Here is a 21,761-nt window from a genome sequence, read left to right as displayed (position 1 = left end):
TGAACCACTCGTGTATGATACTCTGTCAGTATATGATATGCACCATGTGAGTATCATAGAGTACTCTAGTATTATTTTTAGGAATGAACCAGTCTACTATGATGCCCTGTCAGTATATGAAGGATTGAGTTGTGTTTTTCTTGAAAAAATGAAGTAATCATCTATGAGACCCTGTCAGTATATGATACATACCATACGGGTATCATAGAGGATTGAGTTGTATTTTTCTTGAACGAATGAACCAATCTCTGAGATACCCTATAAGTATATGATATATATCATGTAGGTATCGTAAAGGATTAAGTTGTGTTTTCTCGAACAAATGAACCGATCTCTATGATACTCTATAAGTATATGATATATGCCATGTGAGTATCATAGACAATTAAGCTCTTTTTTAAGAATGAGTTGGTCCTCTATGATATCTTGTCAGTATATGATATATTATATGAGTCATTCATCTATGATACCTTGTGAGTATATGATATATACCATGTGGATATCATATAGGATTAGGTTGTGTTTTTCTTGAAAGAATGAACCGGTCCTCTATGATATCCTATCAGTATATGATATATACCATGTGGGTATCATAAAGTACTGAGGGATTTTTTGAGGGAATGAATGAAGCCCTTACGATACGCTGTCATTATATGATATGTACCATGTGGGTATCATAGAGGACTGAAAAATATTTTTCTATTTGGTAAGGAATGAATTAGTCCCTATAATATCCTGTCAGTATATGATATATACCATAGGGGTATCATAGAGGATTGATTTGTGTTTTTCTTTAACGAATGAATCAATTATTGTGATACCATATCAATATAAGATATATACCGTATGGGTATCATAGAGGATTGAGCTGTGTTTTTCTTGAACGAATGAACCAATCTCTGTGATACCATATAAGTATATGATATATACCACGTGAATATCATAGATGATTAAGCTCTTGTTTTAAGAATGAGTCGGTCCTTTGTGATATCTTGTCAGTATATGATATATCACGTGAGTCATTAATCTATGATACCTTCTGAGTATATGATATATACCATTACCATGTGGATAACATATATGATTGAGTTGTATTTTTCTTGAAGGAATGAAGCGGTCCTTTATGATACCCTATCAGTATATGATATATACCACAGGGGTATCATAGAGGATTGAAGGAAAACAATCCTCTATGGTACCCTGTCAACATGTGATATATACCATGAGGGTATCATAAAGGACTTAGTAGTGTTTTTCTTGAAGAAATGATCCATTCCTCTGTGATACCCTGTCAGTATATGATATATATATATATATATATATATATATATATATATATGAGCATCATAAAGGATCAAGCAGTGTTGGAATGACTATATCATCTATGATACCCTATTAGTATATGATATATATCAGGTGGGTATCATAGAGGGCTGAGTGTTTTATTTGAAGGAATGAACTGTCAATCCTCGATGGTATCTGTCAATATATGATATACTATTTGAGTATCATAGAGCGTTGATTAGTATTATTTTGAATGAATCAATCTTCTATGATACTCTATTACTATATGATTTATACCATGTGGGTATTGTAGAGGATTGAGTTGTGTTTTTTATTGAAGGGATGAATGAGTCCTCTATGATCCTTTATCAATATATGATATATACGAGGTTGGTATCATAGAGGACTGAGTGTTTTTCTTGAACGAATGAAGAACTAGTCCTGTATGATACCGTGTTAGTATATGATATATACCATATGGGTATCATAGTATACTACAACAATATACTTCAACTGCTCCTGATTGATATACTATATGCTAGAATAAATTATTTTTGAGATATGGAAAAAAATAAAAAATAAAAATTATATCAGTTATCCTTCTTATTGATATAAAAAAAGAAAAATAAAGGAGCCAAAGGTTTGTAGAATTAGATTATGAAAAAAGAAGAAAATACAAAAAAAATTTAAAAATAAAATTAGAAAAGGAGGAAAAAGTAAATGAAAATCACCAGAAATTAAAAAAGAAGAATAATCAAAAATAACAAAAAAAAGGTGAATGGAATTAGATTATGAAGATAAAAAAGAAAAAAAAATAAACGAAATTAAAAAGGAACAAAAAATAAAGAAATAAGAAATATAGCAAAAAAAAAAAAAATGAAAAGAAAGGAGCTAGAATTAAATATGGAGTCAGATTATGGTGAAAAAGAAAATAAAATATAGTATGATTTGGGGAAAAAATGAATGAACAAAAAAGGAGAAAAAAGAAAAAAAATATGAGAAAAAAGAAAAGACGAAAAGAAAGATTAGAAAGAAAAAGAAGATAAGAAGTAGAGAAATAAAAAAGAAAAGAAAGAAAAGAGACAATTACCTACAAAAGCTACAATGGCTATTAACGAGAAATTGTTTTCGGGGTATGAAAGTAAGGGGAGCATGGAAAGGTAATTATTTTGTGTGTAGTGTGCATTGGTGTTCTTTTCCCGTCAAATGTTCTGCATTTCGAGCCTCAGAGATGTCCATTCCTATTTTTATTGTAACGGTAGCCTATGAGTCAGTTTGGTGTGTATGGCGATTGATTCATCAGGTATATATATTATTTCCCATTAACACATGTATCGGGTATCTCTTTGTACCAAAGATTATGACATAGAAAAAAAATCACCTAACAATAATTGTATCCAAATGCAGATTTCCCACTATCCATAGCTTCATTGACAGAGCTAGCTAGGCGGTACCTTTGGATGCTTTTCATTAAGTGGGCGTTTGGCCATAAAAATTATTCATTTTGTTTCGGATTTTTTTTTCACTTTTTTTACTTTTAGCGTTTGGCCATAAAAATTATTCACTTTTTTCCGGAGTTGTATTCCGGAATACCAAAAACAAGAAAAACTTATTTTTCAAAAAAAATTCACATTTTTCACTTTTTTACACTACATTTCACCAAAAACTACAATTTCAAAAACTATGGCCAAACACAACTCCAACTCCAAAAATTTCAAAAAAAGTGAAAAAGTTTTTGATATTATGGCCAAACGGCACCTAAAGCTAGGATATAGTATTTCGGTTTGGCAATAAAAGCAGGAAAGAAGATTTATTAAAATGAAATTAACACTACGTTTAACAAAAAGGTTTTATTGAAACGAATTTGACAGTAAGCGGTAAAAAATTAAAATTAAAATTAAAGTCATGATAGTTTAAGATGTTTAGAAGCCATATTAATAATTTGTACTCCGTAATATGTTTGTACAAAAGAAACAGTACATTTTTTTTTCTTCGCAGAATTACTAAAGTACATGGAATTATACATGTAAGGTTTGCGATTAGGTAAACATCTCTATACTCAAATATAGAAAACAAAAGTTAAGCGTAGTAAACATATATGTTATTAAAATGAGAAAAAACACATAAATGTTTCCCATTTTGAAAATATCGTAGTATCTCTATTTTATTCCTAATGACATCATTTGTTAGGACCTCTATTACCACTCGTTTATAATGAAAGTACTCATCAAATTACCACCACCACTTATTAAAAAGACTACTTTTTGGTATTGTGATTAGATTTGATAAAGCCTAATCAAATATCTTATCAACTTTGGATGCCGATTTACTTTGTGGAATTGAGATATGATATGTGCTAACAGCAAAATGTCTCAAAGTTGAATATAGACCAGATAAATGTCATAAAGTATTGACTTATAGACGGTAACGCTTAGATGGTACAAAGATAATAGGAGATAAAGATTTAACGTGATCCGATCAACTTGATCTATATTCACAACCAAAAGAATCATATATAGAAAACAAGTCCTTGTTGGGACAAATATGATGCGAACAACCCCAATCTAAAATCCACTCATCGTTAGAACCAGCGGCGAATTTACATGGTAAAAATGGGTCACGTGAACCCATGATCACTCGACTAAATTGATATATTATGTGTATATTTCGTATAAATATAACTAATAGTAACTCAAGGAATACATGATCAAAATGGATCTCGTGGAGCACTGGTTGGACGTCGCTATTATGATCTCAAGGTTGAGGGTTCAAATCCCCCTTGAGCTTTTGCTCTGTGTTATTTTACTTCTTCTTTCCCCTCTTTTAATGCAAAAAAAAAATGTAGTGGTAAAAATTTGAACTTGGAACTTCAAAGTACATTTTAAACCCCTTAAACCATTAAGTCAACTACTTGTCTTGTGTGCTTAGGGGATTCAAAATTAATATATAACCATAAAAAATAAAAATATTACCTCATATATATATATATATATATATATATAGAACTTGGAACTTCAAAGTACATTTTAAACCCCTTAAACCATTAAGTCAACTACTTGTCTTGTGTGCTTAGGGGATTCAAAATTAATATATAACCATAAAAAATAAAAATATTACCTCATATATATATATTGTAATTTTTAGCCAAGGGGGTTAAGGTGAACACCTTTCCCCTCACCTCCTCCCATAAATCTTGTTCTGATGGTGAATCCATCATCTTGAAATTCTGAATTCGCTTCTGGTTAGAACTAAAATTATTTTCAACTACTAAGAATATAGCTTCTTCAATCTCATAAGTTGCAACACTTGCTTCATCAATGTCAGAATACTCGTGCTCATTTTTCTTTTTTTCAACTTAGGACACTCAAACTTAATGTGGCCCCCTTTTATGACAATAATGGCACACTAAATTACTGTATCTGGACTTTGCATCAGATTTACTCCTAACAAATAAACCAGCCGCCTGATTTCCACTACCTTCCCTAGCAATATTTCTATCTATCTGATCTTTAGATTTCAGCATAGATTTGGTTTTTCTATAAGAGATAATTTCTTTTCCATAAAGTATAGTATCTCTAAAATGCTTAAAGGATTGGGGTAGGGAACATATTAACAAAACGGCTTGATCCTTTTCCTCAATCTTAACATCTAGATCCTCTTCCTTAATCTTAACATCTATATTACTCAAATCCATAAGAATGGAATCAAAAGCGTCCAGATGTGAGAGTATGTAAAACTTCTTCTTCAAGTAAAGTCTATTCTCTACTGTCCTTTTCAAATACAGGCCTTTCAACTTTTCCCACATGCCTTTAGCAGTGGTTTCCAAAGCCACTTCACGCAATACATCATCAGAGAGATTTAGTATAATAGTAAATCACGCCCTTTTATCAAGGCTAGCAAACTCCCCGTCCGTCATTTTTACTGATTTGTTCTCCTTTCCCTGCAGTGCCATATCTGAAACTTTGTGAACCAGGATATAGCTTCCATTTTCAGCTACCCCATACCGAAGTTTGCTCTTCAGTCAAATTTCTCAGCGTAAATCTTCGTTATCATCATAATGACTACTAGAACAAAACTCGGATTAACAAGCCTTGATAAAAGGGCGAGATTTAGTATTATACTAAATCTCTCTGATGATATATTGCGTGAAGTAGCTTTAGAAACCATTGCTAAAGGCATGTGGGAAAAGTTGAAAGGCCTGTATATGAAAAGGACAGTAAAGAACAGGCTCTACTTGCAGCAGAAGCTTTACACGTTTCGCATGGATGAAAGTACTTCCATACTCTCACTTCTTGACGCTTTTGATTCCATTCTTATGGATTTGAGTAATATGGATGTTAAGATTGAGGAAGAGGATCAATCCGTTTTATTAATACGTTCCCTGCCCCAATCCTTTAAGCATTTTAGAGATACTATACTTTATGGGAAAGAAACTATGTCTTATAGAAAAATCAAATCTATGCTGAAACCTAAATATTAGATAGATAGAGATATTACTGGAGAAGGTAGTAGAAATCAGGCGGCTGGTTTATTTGTTAGGAGTAAATCTGATGCAAAGTCCAGATACAGTAATTTAGTGTGCCATTATTGTCATAAAAAAGGCCACATTAAGTTTGAGTGTCCAAAGTTGAAAAAAGAAAAAGAAAAGAAAAATGAGCACGGGGATTCTGACATTGCTAAAGCAAGTGTTGCAGCTGATGAGATTGAAGGAGCTATATTCTTAGTAGTTGAAAATAATTTTAGTTCTAACGATGAGTGGATTTTAGATTCAGGTTGTTCGTATCATATGTGTCCCAACAAGGACTTGTTTTCTACATATGATTCTTTTGGTTGTGGATGTAGGTCAAGTTGACCGAACCACGTTAAATCTTTGTCTCCTGTTCTCTTTGTTATTGTCTTTAATTGACTGCTTTGTCCAATTCCGCACTATCTTGGACTCCCGATCCTAACAAATATATTTACTATATTGGCCAAAATCAGGCCAAGGTGGAGATTTTTAAGGTGTGGCCTTATTTAGCATGTGCCAATTTAGTTGGTCACAAATATTTCTTGGAGCCAAAGCAGCATGGTTATGTGGTAGAGAAAATTTGACAATTTATTATTTTCTTTATTATAGAACTTGGGCTCCAAGTTTTGCTCATATAAAAGGAGTGTTATTTCTTCATCCAAGAGCATACCAATTTGAGAAGAACTTAGTTGAGTTTGTGTTCTTCTATAGGGAGTAAGTAAGAGTTGTGTTGGGAAACACTTGTGGGAACCCTTTATTGGAGTGATCTTGTGAGGTTGTTCTCTTGGGGTTTTTGGGATATTAGAGTATTTAATTACTCTAATTTTGTACTCTCTTTTGTTATTTTGTACTCTCTTTTGTATCCGTTAGTGTTAGTAAATTTGCTCCGCTTTTGGTTGTGGATGTAAGTCAAGTTGACCGAGCCACGTTAAATCTTTGTCTCCTGTTAATCTTTGTTAATGTCTTTAATTGATTGCTTTGTCTAATTCCGCACTATTCCGGACTCCCGATCCTAACAAATTGGTATCAGAGCCTAGTTAAGTTCGAGTTTGTTCTAGTAGTCATCATGAAGATAACAAAAATTTATGTTGAAAAATTTGACCGAAGTGCAAACTTCATAATGTGGCAGTTGAAAATGGAAGCTATCCTAGTTCAGGATGGTTCAGATATGGCGCTGTAAGGAAAGGAAAACAAATCAGAAAAAATGAAGAACAAGGAGTTTGTCAGCCTTGATAAAAGGGCGAGATCTAGTATCATACTAAATCTCTCTGATGATGTAATGCGTGAAGTAGCTTCGGAGAACACTGCTAAAGGCATGTGGGAAGACTTGTATATGAAAAGGACAGTAGAGAATAGACTCTACTTGACGTAGAAGCTCTACACGTTTCATATGGATGAAGGTGGAGGTGGAGTTCTTGAAGTTTCTCAAGATGCATTTGTGGTTATGAAGGCATGTGAGTCTGGAACATAGTACACGTTGTTGGTATCTACTATTACATGTGCATCATGAAATTTTGAAATTTGCCTCTTGAGGCGTTTTGAAGAAGGTGGAGCAAAATTACTATACTACTCAAAATTAGGCCAAGGTGGAGATTTGTAATATGGCCTTATTTTTAATATTTTCAAGTGAAATATTATGCTTGGAGCCAAAGTTTGCTTTATGCGGATGATGAATTTTTGATCATTTCTTATTTTCCACAACTTTCATCCAAGTTTGGCCCTATAAAAGGAGGACATTTCTCTCCATTTGAAAATACACTAATTTGAGAAGAACTTAGTTGAGTTTGTGTTCTTCTATAGAGAGTATTTTGTAAGAGAGTAGTGTTGAGAAACACTTGTGTGAACCCCTTTTTGGAGTGATCTTTTGAGGTTATTCTCTTAGGTTTTTGAGATATTAGAATATTTAATTACTCTAATTTTGTACTCACTTGTTGCTTTGTACTCTCTTTTGTATCCACTGGTGTTAGTAAATTTGCTTCTATTTTTGTTGTGGATGTAGGTCAAGTTGACCGAACTATATTAAATTTTTGTCTCCTATTATCTTTGTTATTGTCTTTAATTGACTGCTTTGTTAATTCCGCACTATTCTGGACATCCAATCCTAACAAGATATTTGGTGGGTCCCCAATTTATGTAGACACCTGGTGTTTCTGAGACTTACTCAGGAGCTAGGGACAATATAAAAAAAGCAACGAGAAGAATAGGACCACAAGAATTTATTGTATGCAGCTTTACTCTGGTCTATTGCGGGGGACCAAATATCATAAATAAATTGACAAATTAAAACTTCCAACGGGATTATATAAACTACTCTAAACTATGGATTAAATTATACCACATACACTGATGGTGAAGATTACGTATTTACTTTAAAGACTACCGAGTAGCGCTTGTTAGAACAAAATATTACCCGTAACCGTAACAGTTTGCACGTGTCCTGATAGTATAAAAGTTCTTACACCATTTGTATAAGTTAAATTCAAAAAAAAAAAAAAAAAAAAAAAGGACCCAGAACTAGAGGCTTCTTTTGTGAAAATTAAAGGAAAGCAATAATTCAGACTTTGTATTGTTCGCAAACTTCACGGATAGAAATTAAGCAGAAACGAGGAAATTTTCCTATATGTCCACGTCGAGACAAATACTACTGTATTGACAAAGTCAAATTGCATGTATGATTCCTTATTTGAGCACAGCTATGAGGTTAATTAAATTATCTGGCTTTTGTTCATAGTCTATAACTAATTACGACAGCTAAGAGAAGTCAGAATCTTGTGGGGTGAGGTGTAATTAAGATACAGTAAACTGAAAGACCCTAGAGGAGACTTATAAGTACAGGAAGTATCTAAATCTTTGTACTTTAATTAGGTTGGGATTTATCCACTATTTAATTTCATGCATAGAATAAAATTGCAACTATTGTACTCTTTTAGCTTTAAATATTTTTTTCTCCCACCAGTTATCACGATCTCAATGAGAATTTGATTAAGGAGATGTTGTCCCTCTAATCATTCACTTAGTACGTGTAAGTTTAATTTGTCTTGGGTATATTATATAATTGTGTATTGACCTCTATCTTTAAAAATGACATAGCTATTTATTACAAGTTGATAAACTCTAATTAATTTCTTATCCATACATACAAATAGCATACGGGCTTTGTATTTCTATTTTGTTGGTTTCCCATTCAGGATACAGCATGCATCCGCTTTGGGATCCAGCTAATCAGAATTCGGGTCGTATAATATCAATTAAAAGGGAAAAGCACTTGCTAATCGATCTATTTTTATTTTTTAAAGCTCGAATTCGAGACATCTGATTGTGTGATTGAATTTTATCTATCCCACCACAATTATAGGTGATTAATGCCCGTTACTATTTACAATTTGAGCAAAATATTATACTATTTTCTTAAGGTTAAATAATCAATTGACGTAAAGTCTAAATTTCAGAATGACTACAAAAAGTATCCTTCCTTTCACACCCTTTATTTATTTAACTTGGTCACCATTCTCTGGTCATGTGCGTATAGTACGGAAAGACTTATTAGAATTACCTTTTTCAGTTTATGATCCTTTTTTTTTTTTTTTGGTTCAACAGTTCATGATCTCTTGAACCATTTAGAACTCAATTTAGTCCCAAAAAAAAAAGATCCAAAATGATATTTTTGTCTTGTGCGCTAGAATTATCAAGATACATTGTACCGGTATGTTGGATTATTGACTAACAATCACGTCAAAACTTTAATTTCCAAACACCTAAAACACCTAGCATTATAAAATCCAATTTATTAGAATTTACTCAGAAAAAATTCACAAATGTTTAAAGTTTTATTTTGTCTTAATGCATTGTATAATTTCTGTCTAGAAGCCAATAAGTAGCAGTTAAATAAGAACTTAACATCTGCATACCCTTTGACTAATATTTGCCTAGTTTTAGCCATGCCAAAGTCTTTCTAACCAAGTAATAAAAACCAGAAAATTTTGTAATTCAGAATTATAATATCATCATATCATGCATGCATCCACAACATTCGTTTTGTAACCCCCCCAAACCAAACCCAAAAAAAAAAAAAAAATCCACAAAACTTGTTTCCTGGAAGCTTCTACATTTCATCAAATAAAGACCGAATTTTTTGTCGTAAAATTTGACGACAGATATTATTCATGGCTAATTTGTTGCAAGATTGCAACAGATTATTTTTTTTTGTCACAGAAGTACATTAGCAAACAAACATATTAACGACGAACACAAATTCATAACTAAATAGGTTAACGGAAGATTCTGTCGCTAATTCCTATTTTCTTTTTCTATAACGTTATATTCATTATATCATGCATGCATCAACAAAACTTCTTGTGATTTGCATACCTTTAGAAAATTTGCATGGGTAGAAAAAGAAGCATTGACTTGAGGTGACTTGCAACTTCTTCTTTCTTCCCTTTTCTCAATTTTTGGGTCTTGTCGCGCATTCAGAGGAGTGATCCCTTTTTTATTTTCCCCTTTTTGTTGATAAGAAAGGTTGGAAGAATTTCTTTCCGCCATCATTCTTTTCCTTCTCTCTCTCTTCTCTTAGCAAAGCCCGCTTACCCACTCTCCTTTCCCCCATTGCTAGGGCCTCCTTTGCCCTTAGAACAAAGTTAAAAAAAAAAAAAAAAAAAAAAGAACGCTAGAAAAGAGAGAGAGTTGCAGAAGTGCTTCTAGATCTCATGGAATAAGGCAGGATATGTTGAAAAGCGGCTAACGATGCATGAGATTGACATATATGTATGTCAAGCAAAACATTTTGTTTATTCTTGAATGTCTAACAAATATATTTATTTTAACTAAAAACTAAGATAGCTTATAAAATAAATACCTGCAAGCTTGACGCCTTGATGGTTTGGACAATAAGCAGCTCAGCTTGTCATTGAAAGCAATTAATTAGAGACATTTCAAGATTCAATTACTACGGCACAAACATAATTACTACAATTATATATAGAGATTAAACCCGACAATTTAATTTAGTTATTATCTTCAGAGTCTACCCTTTAGAGATGCATCTTCTTAATCTGAAATGACTAGAAGAAAGATTATTTTTTAAGGGTACTCTAGTGACAAAATATAACAGATCGATGAGAACAGAGGCAGAATTAGAATTTTCAGTTTATGGGTCCTCACCTACAACCGGCCTAAGGAAACTTATCATTTACCATCAATAACAGGTGTAGGGGTTAAACAATGATGAACCAAGTCGAGAAATGATTATGCTTGCCTATTGTCCGATCTATAAGTGCTAAATAATCTCACCCTATTATCTAATAACTTGATCCTCAACCCGTTATTTTACAGTGTTACTAAAAATACCAAATGGTTAATATGCTAGATACAAAAGATAAACAATTAATCACCGAAAATTGATGGATATATAAAGGACTTTAGTTACTGACCAAATTGTAGCAGGAGTACTTGGAAGAGATGCATTACAACCAGAGGCGAATCCAGGATTTTAAAAGAATGGATTCACCATTGCTTCATATTTAAGTATATTTCTTTTGCCTTTTGGGACTTGGGTAATTAAAATAAAGAAAAATAATAATCAGATGTAATATAAGAATAAGAAAGGAAAACGTTTTTTCCTTTTGGGCAATTAGAACTAAAGAAGAAAAAGGGTTTAGAAATAATATACAAAGGGAAAGTTAAAGCTTTAGAAATAACACAAAAAAATGCAATAAATTTCTTTTGCCTTTTGGGACTTGGGTAACTAGAAATAAAGAAAAACAATAATTAGATGTAATATCAGAAAGGAAAACGTTTTTGTCTTTTGGGTAATTAGAACTAAAGAAGAAAAAGGGTTTAGAAATAATATAAAAAGGAAAGTTAAAGCTTTAGAAATAAAATAAAAAAGTGCAACAGGGGTTTGATCCCCGAACCTTGAGGAATTGAACTCAGCCACCAACAATGCTCCACTCAACCTAGTTTGATCATGCGTTTCTTTAATTAATACTAGATATATTTTTAGAATTATACACATAATATATTCGAATTTAGTCCAGTGACCATGGGTTCACGTGATCTAATTTTTGGAAAAAGAAAAAGGGTATGGGTCCTACCTCTATGACTACCTCTCATCATCCTTAATTAGTGCTATTTCTCTCTCCAACCTCCGCTTTTACTCATCAACCCTCCTCTTCTCTATTCATTTCACTCTCATTATTTTATCGTCTGGTTATCTAGCTAGATCAGTTTTCTAATCACAATTATTTTTACACCCAATTCTTATTATATTCATGCATATATTTATAATTTTCATTTGATGCTTGGTACGTGTAAATAGATCTGATTGATTCAGATTTTTTATTTATTAAGTCAAATTAATTGTGTCGGTCTTTTATATCTATAAACAAAATCAAATCTATAAAATCGAGTTTTTATCGGTTTTTTTGAATTTTTGATTTTTTCTTGGTTCGATGTAACATTTTATAACAAAATTAATTTGCTTTATCTGAAATATGATGCACATTTCTTATTATTTCATACAATCATATTTACTCCAGTTCATGATAATCAATCACACACAGAATTATCCATTATAACGCCATAAAAAACTTGATTAAAAGGGAATAAATTGTTGTCGGAGACAACAAAAACATCAGAGGTGTAAACTTGTTAAGAAACAAAAACTATAACAAAGTTAAAAACATATATTTACAAAGTAGATTATAATAAATATTTTTGCATACAAATAATTTTTAAAAAATGAATATATATAATGTTGGGTTGGTTTGTCTTAGTTTGACTTATTTTTTTTATAGTTAAAATCGAATCAAATTAGTTATGATCGAATTTTTTCCTTTTTATCAACCCATTATTTTTTTTTTCAATTAACGTAATTTATCAATTTGGTTCTAATTTATCGATTTTCCCTATATACCCTACTTGGTATAATGGTAGTTTTGTGCATTGTGTTGGTGAAATAACAGAAAATTTATTTTAATGGATGTTTATTGTTGCTCAGATGTTACTTAAAAGCTAAATTATTTCTTATTCTTATCATTATCTTCTTCTTGTGAATGACTTGAATTAATTAACTAATTACAGAAATACTAATTTCTGGACATTAACTAGTCTTTTTACTGTGTCATGTTGTGCTATTTAACTTGGGATTCTTACATAAATGTACTGTCCAAAGAAATAGTTTACACCTTATATAGCCCTCTAATTATTTACACTTGAACTAGCCAACATATGTTTACATTGAATTTTAGGAAGTTAAATCTCTTTTTTTTTTTTTTTTAACCTTTATCGCTCGAGCCACAGCAGCCCCGCATCATTTTTCCACCATCCAGTTTTAAAATATGCTGTATATACATTTTTATACATCAATATACAGTACATATACGCTATTATGCATTATATACACACACATTGTATATGCAGTGTATGAATGATGTATATGTTCTGTATATTCATCAATAAACGGTGTATAACTATGTATAAAAGATGTATCTACATTGTTATTATGCGCAAAATCAAAGGTGAACCAAATTATCTTCTTCATCAATTTTTCAGCTGCTTAAATAGTGCAAACCAGTTTCAATTGTCACTGATCTAACACTTAATATTGTAAAGTCACCGTCCCTCCGCCCAGCCAATGAGTTTATCCAATACAGACTAGAGAGACTTGGCATTTGTTATGCAAATGAACAAAAAATACTTCATTGCGACAGTTGTCATTACTTACAAACCATCTCTTTTTTAATCTACTTTTTGGAATACGTCTAAATCAAAGACCAGTTGTTCTGTATGTTCCCTAAATTTAAGCTTTTTACAAATCGTTATTTTGTATCTAGTAGTAGCTCCAAGTTCAAGAGAAGCCCAGAAGTTGTTGCATTTGGTTAAAACGTAATAGAAGGTACATGCGGATTTGGACGAGGAACCAAAAGCCAAACGTCTCCTTGAAAAAACAGAAAAGGCGTCATCAACGAAACCATAGAGAATTGAATAAAAGAATTTTAAAAAAAAATAGAGACTTGAATTTGTGGTCATTGATTCACCAACACACACACATATATATATAGAGAGAGAGAGCGGGAAAGCAGAGAAAGAGGTTGAAGTCCAACGTAGAGAGAGAAGAAGGAGCGAAAGAGGCTGAATAGAGATTAGGGTGGTACGAAAAAGTATAAAGGCAAAAGTCATAGACCGTCCCCTAAACTTGTCAACAAATTCCTCATGGCCATTTCAACTCAGATTTGTACCTATTGAACACTTATACTATTCCGAATTTGAACCAATTAGATACTTTTTTAATAATCTGTCAAAAATGTTAAGTGTGTGAGTTACACTTGCCAGTGACGTGGCAAGTGACAAATTAACTGTGGACACATGACATTTAAGTTCTATAATAATTAAAAATTATTTTAGTGAATGAAAAAGGAGTATTTTATGCAAAAAAAAAAAAAAAAAAGGACCCTACCACCCCCATCCAAAGCACCCTTCCCCTGCTACAGAACCCCGTCCCCTGCCACCTCCATTTCTTCTTTTCTTCTTCTTTGATATCAATATGTTTTCTCTTCTTTTATCCATCTAAAAGAAGACTCCACTGATACAAAAACTTGCTTCCTCGACTAATTTCTCATTGATATAAGGAGCAAAAAAAGGAGGATGTGATACAAGTTAATGGATACAATCTTTTGGTTTTTTGGTAATTCAAGAACGTAATTTTTTGAGTTTTTATTAATTTCTTTTGGGTTCTTTTCCTTCTTGTGTTGTGAATTCTTTAGAGATTAGAGTTTTTTTTATAATCTCAGAGAAATTATTTTCAGAATCATTTCTACTTGCCGCAAAAAATGGAGATTCGCCGGAAAAGTTTTAAGACCCAAATCTGATATCTTTTTTTCTTGATGGCCAACTCAGATTTGAAAAACAAAAAGAAATGAAATTAAAATGGTGGTAGCATTTTTAAATCTGAAGAAAGAAAAACGACGAGGCGGTGGCTAGTGGCAGAGATGGTGGTCATCATCCAAAAGAGGATGAAAAAATGGCGGGGTGGCAGCGGTGATGGAAATTAAAAATGACAATGGTGAAGTGGCCGGAGAAAAAAGAGGAAGGATAAGAGTGGACGGCGGCAGCGACGGGGTTGGTGGTCGATGATGGCAAAGTAAGATGAAGAAGAAGATAAAATAAAAATTAAAAAGGAAATGCTGAATTAGATTACCCTCCTCACAAAAAAAAAAAAAAAGGTTACCCTCCTCACGCGCTTCAACTAAGTGCAACACACACATTATTCCAACTCAACAAAAAGTATTCAATAGGTACAGGTTTTGAACAGTTCGAGTGTCAAATTGAAACAAGTTTAGGTTTAGGTGGCCATGAAGAATTTATTGACAAATTTAGGGGGCGGTCTATGACTTTTGCCAAGTATAAATTGGGCTAAATCCGGTTACAAAATAACAATTGGATCAAATATTGTTAACTAGATGACCGATCGGTGTCTACCTGTAATTATTCCATAATTTTTTTATGGTGTGTGAGATATGACATGTCATACTTGTGTGAGGTTCTCTATTAATTGACAAGTTGACATTTATGGGTCCCACTTCATTTTAGCTTTTCCCACTCTGTTTACCCACCGCCATTTCTTCAATTCACCCTCATACCCCTCCGGTCATAACTTACTACCCCACTTACTAATCTCTCTTTGGCTAAGCTTGACAAAAATGATGTTTATTTTTTAGTTTGTTTACACAAGCCATTTGATTCAACTATTGATTGATTTGCCTTTCACTGTAATGATGTTGATCAATTCCGATTGATTTTATTAAATTTCAATTCTGACTTCCATTTCTACTAATTTATTTTCATACTTAAAGCAATAGTTACAAATTTGGTGTTTTGTATAGAAATAAAATATATAAAATGTGTTCTGCAATACATTTTGTAATAATAAGGTATTTTGTATAGAAATAAAATATATAAAATATTTATGTGTAATTTTTGTCTATAATAGTTGAATAAGATGTAAAGTTCAAATGTCATTATAGGTATATAATAATAATTTCCTATATAAGGCTATAAAAGTCAAACAAGGTTTGAACAAACAATTAACATCATTATAGAGATGTCTGTATTTATAATTATATTTAATAACAATATCTGACTCGTACATCTTCATTCAACTTGCTGTTCACATTTCAAAATTTGTGGATACCCTCATTAATTCTCAGCTAGAAAATCCGCCATGAATGTGAAAAGGTAGTAATTGTACGTACGTTGTTGGTAACATGTATCATAAACATACTTTCCTATCTCTATGTACAAGTCTATTTCTACTTGTCCAAGGGTCAACCAGAATAATTAATTTAATGTATAGTTTAATTAGAATGCAAAAGGTAATTCCTTCTAATAGTCGTCATGCCCGTAATTCTTTTTAATTATAATTTATTATCAAAGGAGAATATGTAAAGACCGTCGAAACAAAAAAACAATATGTAATTTATGACGAGAAAAACTTCTCCGTGTACTGTACTAACCTATATTTCTATGAAGGCAACAAATTATCCTTATCATATTGAAATATCTAATAATTGTCCTACTAGTTAATGCACTTTTATTCCACAAAAGTTAAAAATGATTATTCCAGTCTTTTCTTATTTATCGCATCCCTGATTACGTATGCAACACCGATGCCTCATTACAAAGTTAGAAACTAGCACTAAAGTGTGTTGAGAAGCAGATGCAGATCCAGAATTTAAACTTTAGGGGTTCAAATTTTGGCGTCGAACTCATTATATTTTAAAAGTTATGGGTTCATGTCTACTATTTATTACAATTTGATAAATTTTTACACATAAATTTATGCTCCGCGTTAAAAGTTAGGGGTTCAATTGAACTCCCACCCAATATGCTACATACGCCCCTGTTGAGATGGATAAAATCACTCCATCAGTGGGTAGCGAAGTCATGGATTTCACTAAGGATGTTTAAAATTTAATATATTATTTGTATAACATAAAAAGTGATGTTTGACTTATATACGCAAAATGATTTTTCTATATACACAATATAATTTTCCGATGGAAGGGTGCTCAATTAAATACCTTTCAGTCTATGTGGCTCCCGCCAACAGTCACTAACCTTAACTAGAGGTCTCAGATGCGTGCTCTGGAGTTAGAGAAGCTCCTACTAGGGAGGCCTTTTCCCTTTTAACGAGTGTTGTGCGGTGCAAATTTGAATTAATCGAGCCAACAAATTTTAAATACCGCATGCATAGAGAAAAAAAAAAGATATTAGAAACTCCATAGATCCTACTAGGAAGGTGGTGAGAAGCTCTCTCTAGACAAAGATAAAAATCTACAATGTTATATAGAAGCACACACCACCAAAAAATAAGCACACCATATTCTATCAAAGTCACTCTCTCGATCACAAAGTCTTTCTTTGGTCTTATAGGCTTTTGGTTTAATTTTTCTCCAAACACAATGCACTCCACCTTCCTAGAAACAAGCATTCCTCTGACAGGAAACCCTAATTTTACTTTTCCCTTTCTTTACTCACATATGACTCAAGATTGTAGTTATAATTTTCAAGATTCTCTTGATCAAGATTTTGAATCTTCTTCATTTCTTGATCAGCTTCTTGTTGACTACTCTCCTACCAATAACAACAACCATAGTACTTCCCTTTCAGAAAATCCCATCATGCAGGAAATTAATATCAATAGTGGAAATCCTGCTAGATCCTTTTATGCTACACCACCACACATTAACCACTTGAAAGAGTAAGTCATCAAGCTAAGAAGATCTTGGCTAGAGTTATGACTTTTTCAAGCACTAAGCTCAGGAATATGTTTAGTTGCTTGGCCGATCATAATTCAGCAAAGATTTTAAGTGGGTTTTGTTTGAACTATAGTATTATATATGAGTTATCTTATAAATTTTATACTGGATCTTGATCCTTTATTTATAGTTCTTGCATTAACCGATTTGAAATTAGGTAAATCTATATCACAAGCTAGCTCATGTTATACAATCATAATCTATTGTAAAACATTTTTATAATCGTTGGTACATATATTTATTTATGTAGTTTTTGATGTTTTCACAGAAAATCCAAAGTGGGGATAAAGAAATTAGAGAAGATAAATCAAAGACATATTATTGTTTTTAGAACAAAGACTCAACTTGAGATCTTGGATGATGGATATAAATGGAGAAAGTATGGGAAGAAGAAGGTGAAAAGCAACACAAATCCAAGGTAAATTATAAATTATGAGCTCATGCATGCCCATCTCACCAATATGATGATCAATATTGACGCAAGATTTTTTCTGGGAGTAAATTCCATTTTTTTTTTCTTTTTGAAATTTGAGGCACAATGTTATTACCACTGAAACTAGCATACGTTTTAAGGAGGACTAGGCCTGGCCTTCTTGTGAGAGTTGATAACTTCGAAAGATCAAGTTAAAAGAGCTATGAACAATTACATGTTCCAAAACGCAAAAAAAAATTAACAATAAAGATGGCACTTCAAGGTGGCTTGAAGATGAGCACACCAGGTTTTCTCTTCTTGACTCGAAAGGATGGTAATTGCCATCTATTAGTGTTAAGAAAAACCTCTAATCTGTTTATTTTACTTTGCCTTTGAAAAAGAAGTATTTCAGAAATACTCAAGGAAATTCTCGAAGACACATGACATAGAGCAAAAACCAATTTTTTGGTTCTAAAAATTTACCAAATATTTCAAATTAACAAAGAGTGCTTCACGAAAGACTCAAGCCTCAACAAGAATTAAAAATTACTGTTTGTGGGTATATACCTAATATAGGTAGAAAAAAGATACAACCACTAATTATATTATGCCCTAAAGTTTTTGGTGGTCCTAATTATGATACATGCTCCAGATTTCTGCCCTTGATAAGTTTCTATCCTTCGGAAATGCTTCTTATTTTTGTCCTCACTGTGTCTAAGGGAGGGGAAATTGAACCTTAAATTGATTAGATGAACGTTCTCACTGAGCGAGTTGTTTATTTGCTATGTATACCTTGAAGATTAGGGCCACTTCTAGCATTTGCTGCACTCAATCTTGGGGGTACCAAGAATATATTCAGTTCGAGTTTTATATACATCATTGGTATCAAGAATAGCTAGTCAAAAGATATCTACAAGTAATTGTCTCTTTCGAATATAGGATTTGTAAGACACGTTGTCTATTACAATAGGTAAAGATGACTTGATGGTGTAAAAATGATCATTAATTACACTATAGTGTATATATATAACTAAAACTCATTTCAAAATTATAATTAATTCTTGCTTCTAACATGGCCATATCGGTATTAATTAAGTGCTCCTTGGTTAGATGTTATTGTTGATTGTGTACAGTGTACCTAGTTATTGTTCTTACCCAAAAAAAAAAAAAAAGCGTGCCTGTATATTGTACCTGCTTCTTATAGTTAGTCACATGTCCCTGGTCCTGTCCCCATGGAATTTCTTTATTTGCTGCATCAAATAGAAATTGTCCGACTCAAAGCACATATAGAAAGTTTATTATTTGTTTCCAGTTGTCGTTACTGTACTGGATATTTGTTTCTAAGTGGAGTACATTAGTTTGATCACATAATGACATATCATGATTATATATATCAATAAACTGCTGAAGATGAATTTCATTCCACTGCTCAAAATAGTATTGTAACAATTTGCAAGATAAGCTTAACAGAAAAGTGGTAATAGTAACTTGGTCTAGGAAAATATGAAGATTAAGAAAATATATTGTCTATATGTATATTGATATTTGAATGCGCCTCGGAGAGTTCAAAGTAGTATATCTAACAAGGTCATCCAATATGACGCCACATGGAGGTCTCAGGTTCGAAACCCCCTGCCTACAAAAAATAGGGAATTTTCCTTTTAGGTCGAGCTCGTCGCACGGGGCTTGCTTAGTACGGGTTATCTCTTGTGTGTGGTTTGCGAGCTATTGCACAAAAGCAGGATTTACCCTGTGCGCACCCGAAGGATAGCGGTTGCGGGTTCCTTTGTCATAAGAAAAAAAAAATGTGGAAAGAGTATTTTGATTTTGGCATATAACACAATCATGAGATATTCAAAGTAGTGTGGATCTTCATTGCATTACATGCTGAAAGGACATTAATATAAAGATGATACTAGACTAGTTTGGATTTACGCTTAGTTTGGATTTACGCTTGGTAGATCTGGAATAGAGGCTATACTTCTACTGAAAAGATTGATAGAAATTCATTGAGAGGAAAATCCCATTATAAGGGTAAAAAAAAAAAAAAAAACGTAAGTCCTCAATTAATTAAAGAGACTCACATGCATGTTAAAATAGACTGTCAGTTTGGAAAAACAGATGAATTATTTAGGGTTTGTTTGGTCATGATCTTTGAAGTTGAAATTTTTTTAGACATGCAATTTGGATCTCAAAAGTTGTATTTTTTCTCGTAAACATAAAAAACCTCACAATCTGTGAAAACTATCAAAACTTCTCAAATTCTTACAATCTTACCAAATGACCAAGTCGTAGCTCATAAACATGTAGAGAAATAGATCTTGAGCCTAACTCAACTCCAGAAGCTAGCTCATGAGGGTAGCATTGTCCAAGTCCATGTAAGGAGACCACACATCTCGAAGTGCAAAAATTAAAGAACAGCCCATTTGAATGGCAAAAATTAAAGACCAGCATTAAATAGGGACAAAACTGCAAATGACTCCCCATCTCATTAACCACCCATGTGTAAAGAAATTGATCTTGAGTCTAACTCAACCCCAAAAACTAGCTCACGAGGGGAGGATTGCTCAAGTCCATATAAGGAGACTACCCATCTCATTAACCACCGATGTGGGAATTTTAATTTTTAATTTTTTATAATTAAATTTATTTTTAAATTAAACAAACGGTGTAATTACACTTGTGCAACCAAACAATACGCTTTTAATTACACAATAATTATGCTATAACAAACAAACAAATCGTTGCAATTACAATAACGTGTAATTATTAGGTTGTGTAATTACTCCTTAGTAATTACACCAATTCCAATACCAGGTGGCTTTCCAAACAGACCCTTAGTATAAAATTGAAATGGGTCCGAATGCACGTCAACATAGAAGACTCATATAGCTAGCAGCCTCTAACTCTAACTAATGATATGCTTACCTATTTTATTAATAGGAATTACTACAAGTGTTCAATTGGAGGATGCAAGGTAAAGAAGAGGGTAGAAAGAGATGGACATGATTCAAGCTATTTGATTACAACATATGAAGGCAGACACAGCCATGAAAGCAGCTCCTCTATCAATTACAACCATGAAATGCCACTCAATTTCCTCAATGAATGGTCGCATTGCTCTTGTTGATGATGAGCAATTTCAGATTTTAAAACTTCCATTAGAAGGCAACAGGGTACCTTTGTGATTTTTAGCTAGTGCACAAATATATAGAACATTATATTCTTTTATTTCATTAGTTAACATCATGTGTGACATATATGACTTCTCACAGTTTACAGCTACCATATAATTGTAATGTCTTATTGTTGATTAACTATGAGCAACACTGTTGTAAGTGTAAAAGATATTTACCCGTACATATATATTTATTCGTTAAAAGTTTTTTCTTGCTTATGTGGCCATGTCACGTCATATTTGGAGTATGTTTCTGCATCCCAATTCATGTGATGATATTGATTGAACATGAAACTTAAATCATGTTATTAAGCATGAAATGAGAAATTTAAAAATAAAGCGGCAAAGGCTCAAATATGTCCCGGAACTATACGAAATTGCACATATTTGCCCGTCGTTAAAAGGTTGGTGCAAAGATGCCCCTAACGTTTTTTTTGCTATATATGCCCTTGAGTTTACGGAAAATATTGGAGGGCATATTTGTTCAGTTTCGCATAGTATAGGGGCATATTTGACCCATTGAAATTCCTGAATATTACAGCACAAATAGTTCTCAGATTTTTT

General features: G+C 32.5%; 1 protein-coding gene across 1 annotated transcript; it reads left to right on the top strand.

Moving 5' to 3' along the window:
- The first annotated feature begins 17,183 nt into the window (after positions 1 to 17,183).
- On the top strand, positions 17,184 to 21,364 carry LOC132602466 (probable WRKY transcription factor 51). Its single transcript, XM_060315308.1, has 3 exons — positions 17,184 to 17,549; positions 17,876 to 18,025; positions 20,963 to 21,364. The coding sequence occupies exons 1-3, from the start codon at positions 17,251 to 17,253 to the stop codon at positions 21,147 to 21,149; spliced, it is 636 nt and encodes a 211-aa protein (XP_060171291.1). The 5' UTR covers positions 17,184 to 17,250; the 3' UTR covers positions 21,150 to 21,364.
- The last annotated feature ends 397 nt before the right edge of the window (positions 21,365 to 21,761 follow it).

Source organism: Lycium barbarum, chromosome 7 (genome assembly GCF_019175385.1).
Source record: "Lycium barbarum isolate Lr01 chromosome 7, ASM1917538v2, whole genome shotgun sequence".
Lineage (NCBI taxonomy): Eukaryota > Viridiplantae > Streptophyta > Magnoliopsida > Solanales > Solanaceae > Lycium > Lycium barbarum.
This window is presented reverse-complemented; position numbering and strand designations above follow the sequence as displayed.

Excerpts from the sequence above, each read along its gene's own strand:
- LOC132602466 (XM_060315308.1), top strand. The coding sequence starts at position 17,251 with ATGCACTCCACCTTCCTAGAAACAAGCATTCCTCTGACAGGAAACCCT. Across the intron at positions 17,550-17,875 it reads CACATTAACCACTTGAAAGA|AAAATCCAAAGTGGGGATAA; the intron begins GTAAGTCATCAA and ends ATGTTTTCACAG. Across the intron at positions 18,026-20,962 it reads AAAAGCAACACAAATCCAAG|GAATTACTACAAGTGTTCAA; the intron begins GTAAATTATAAA and ends TTTTATTAATAG.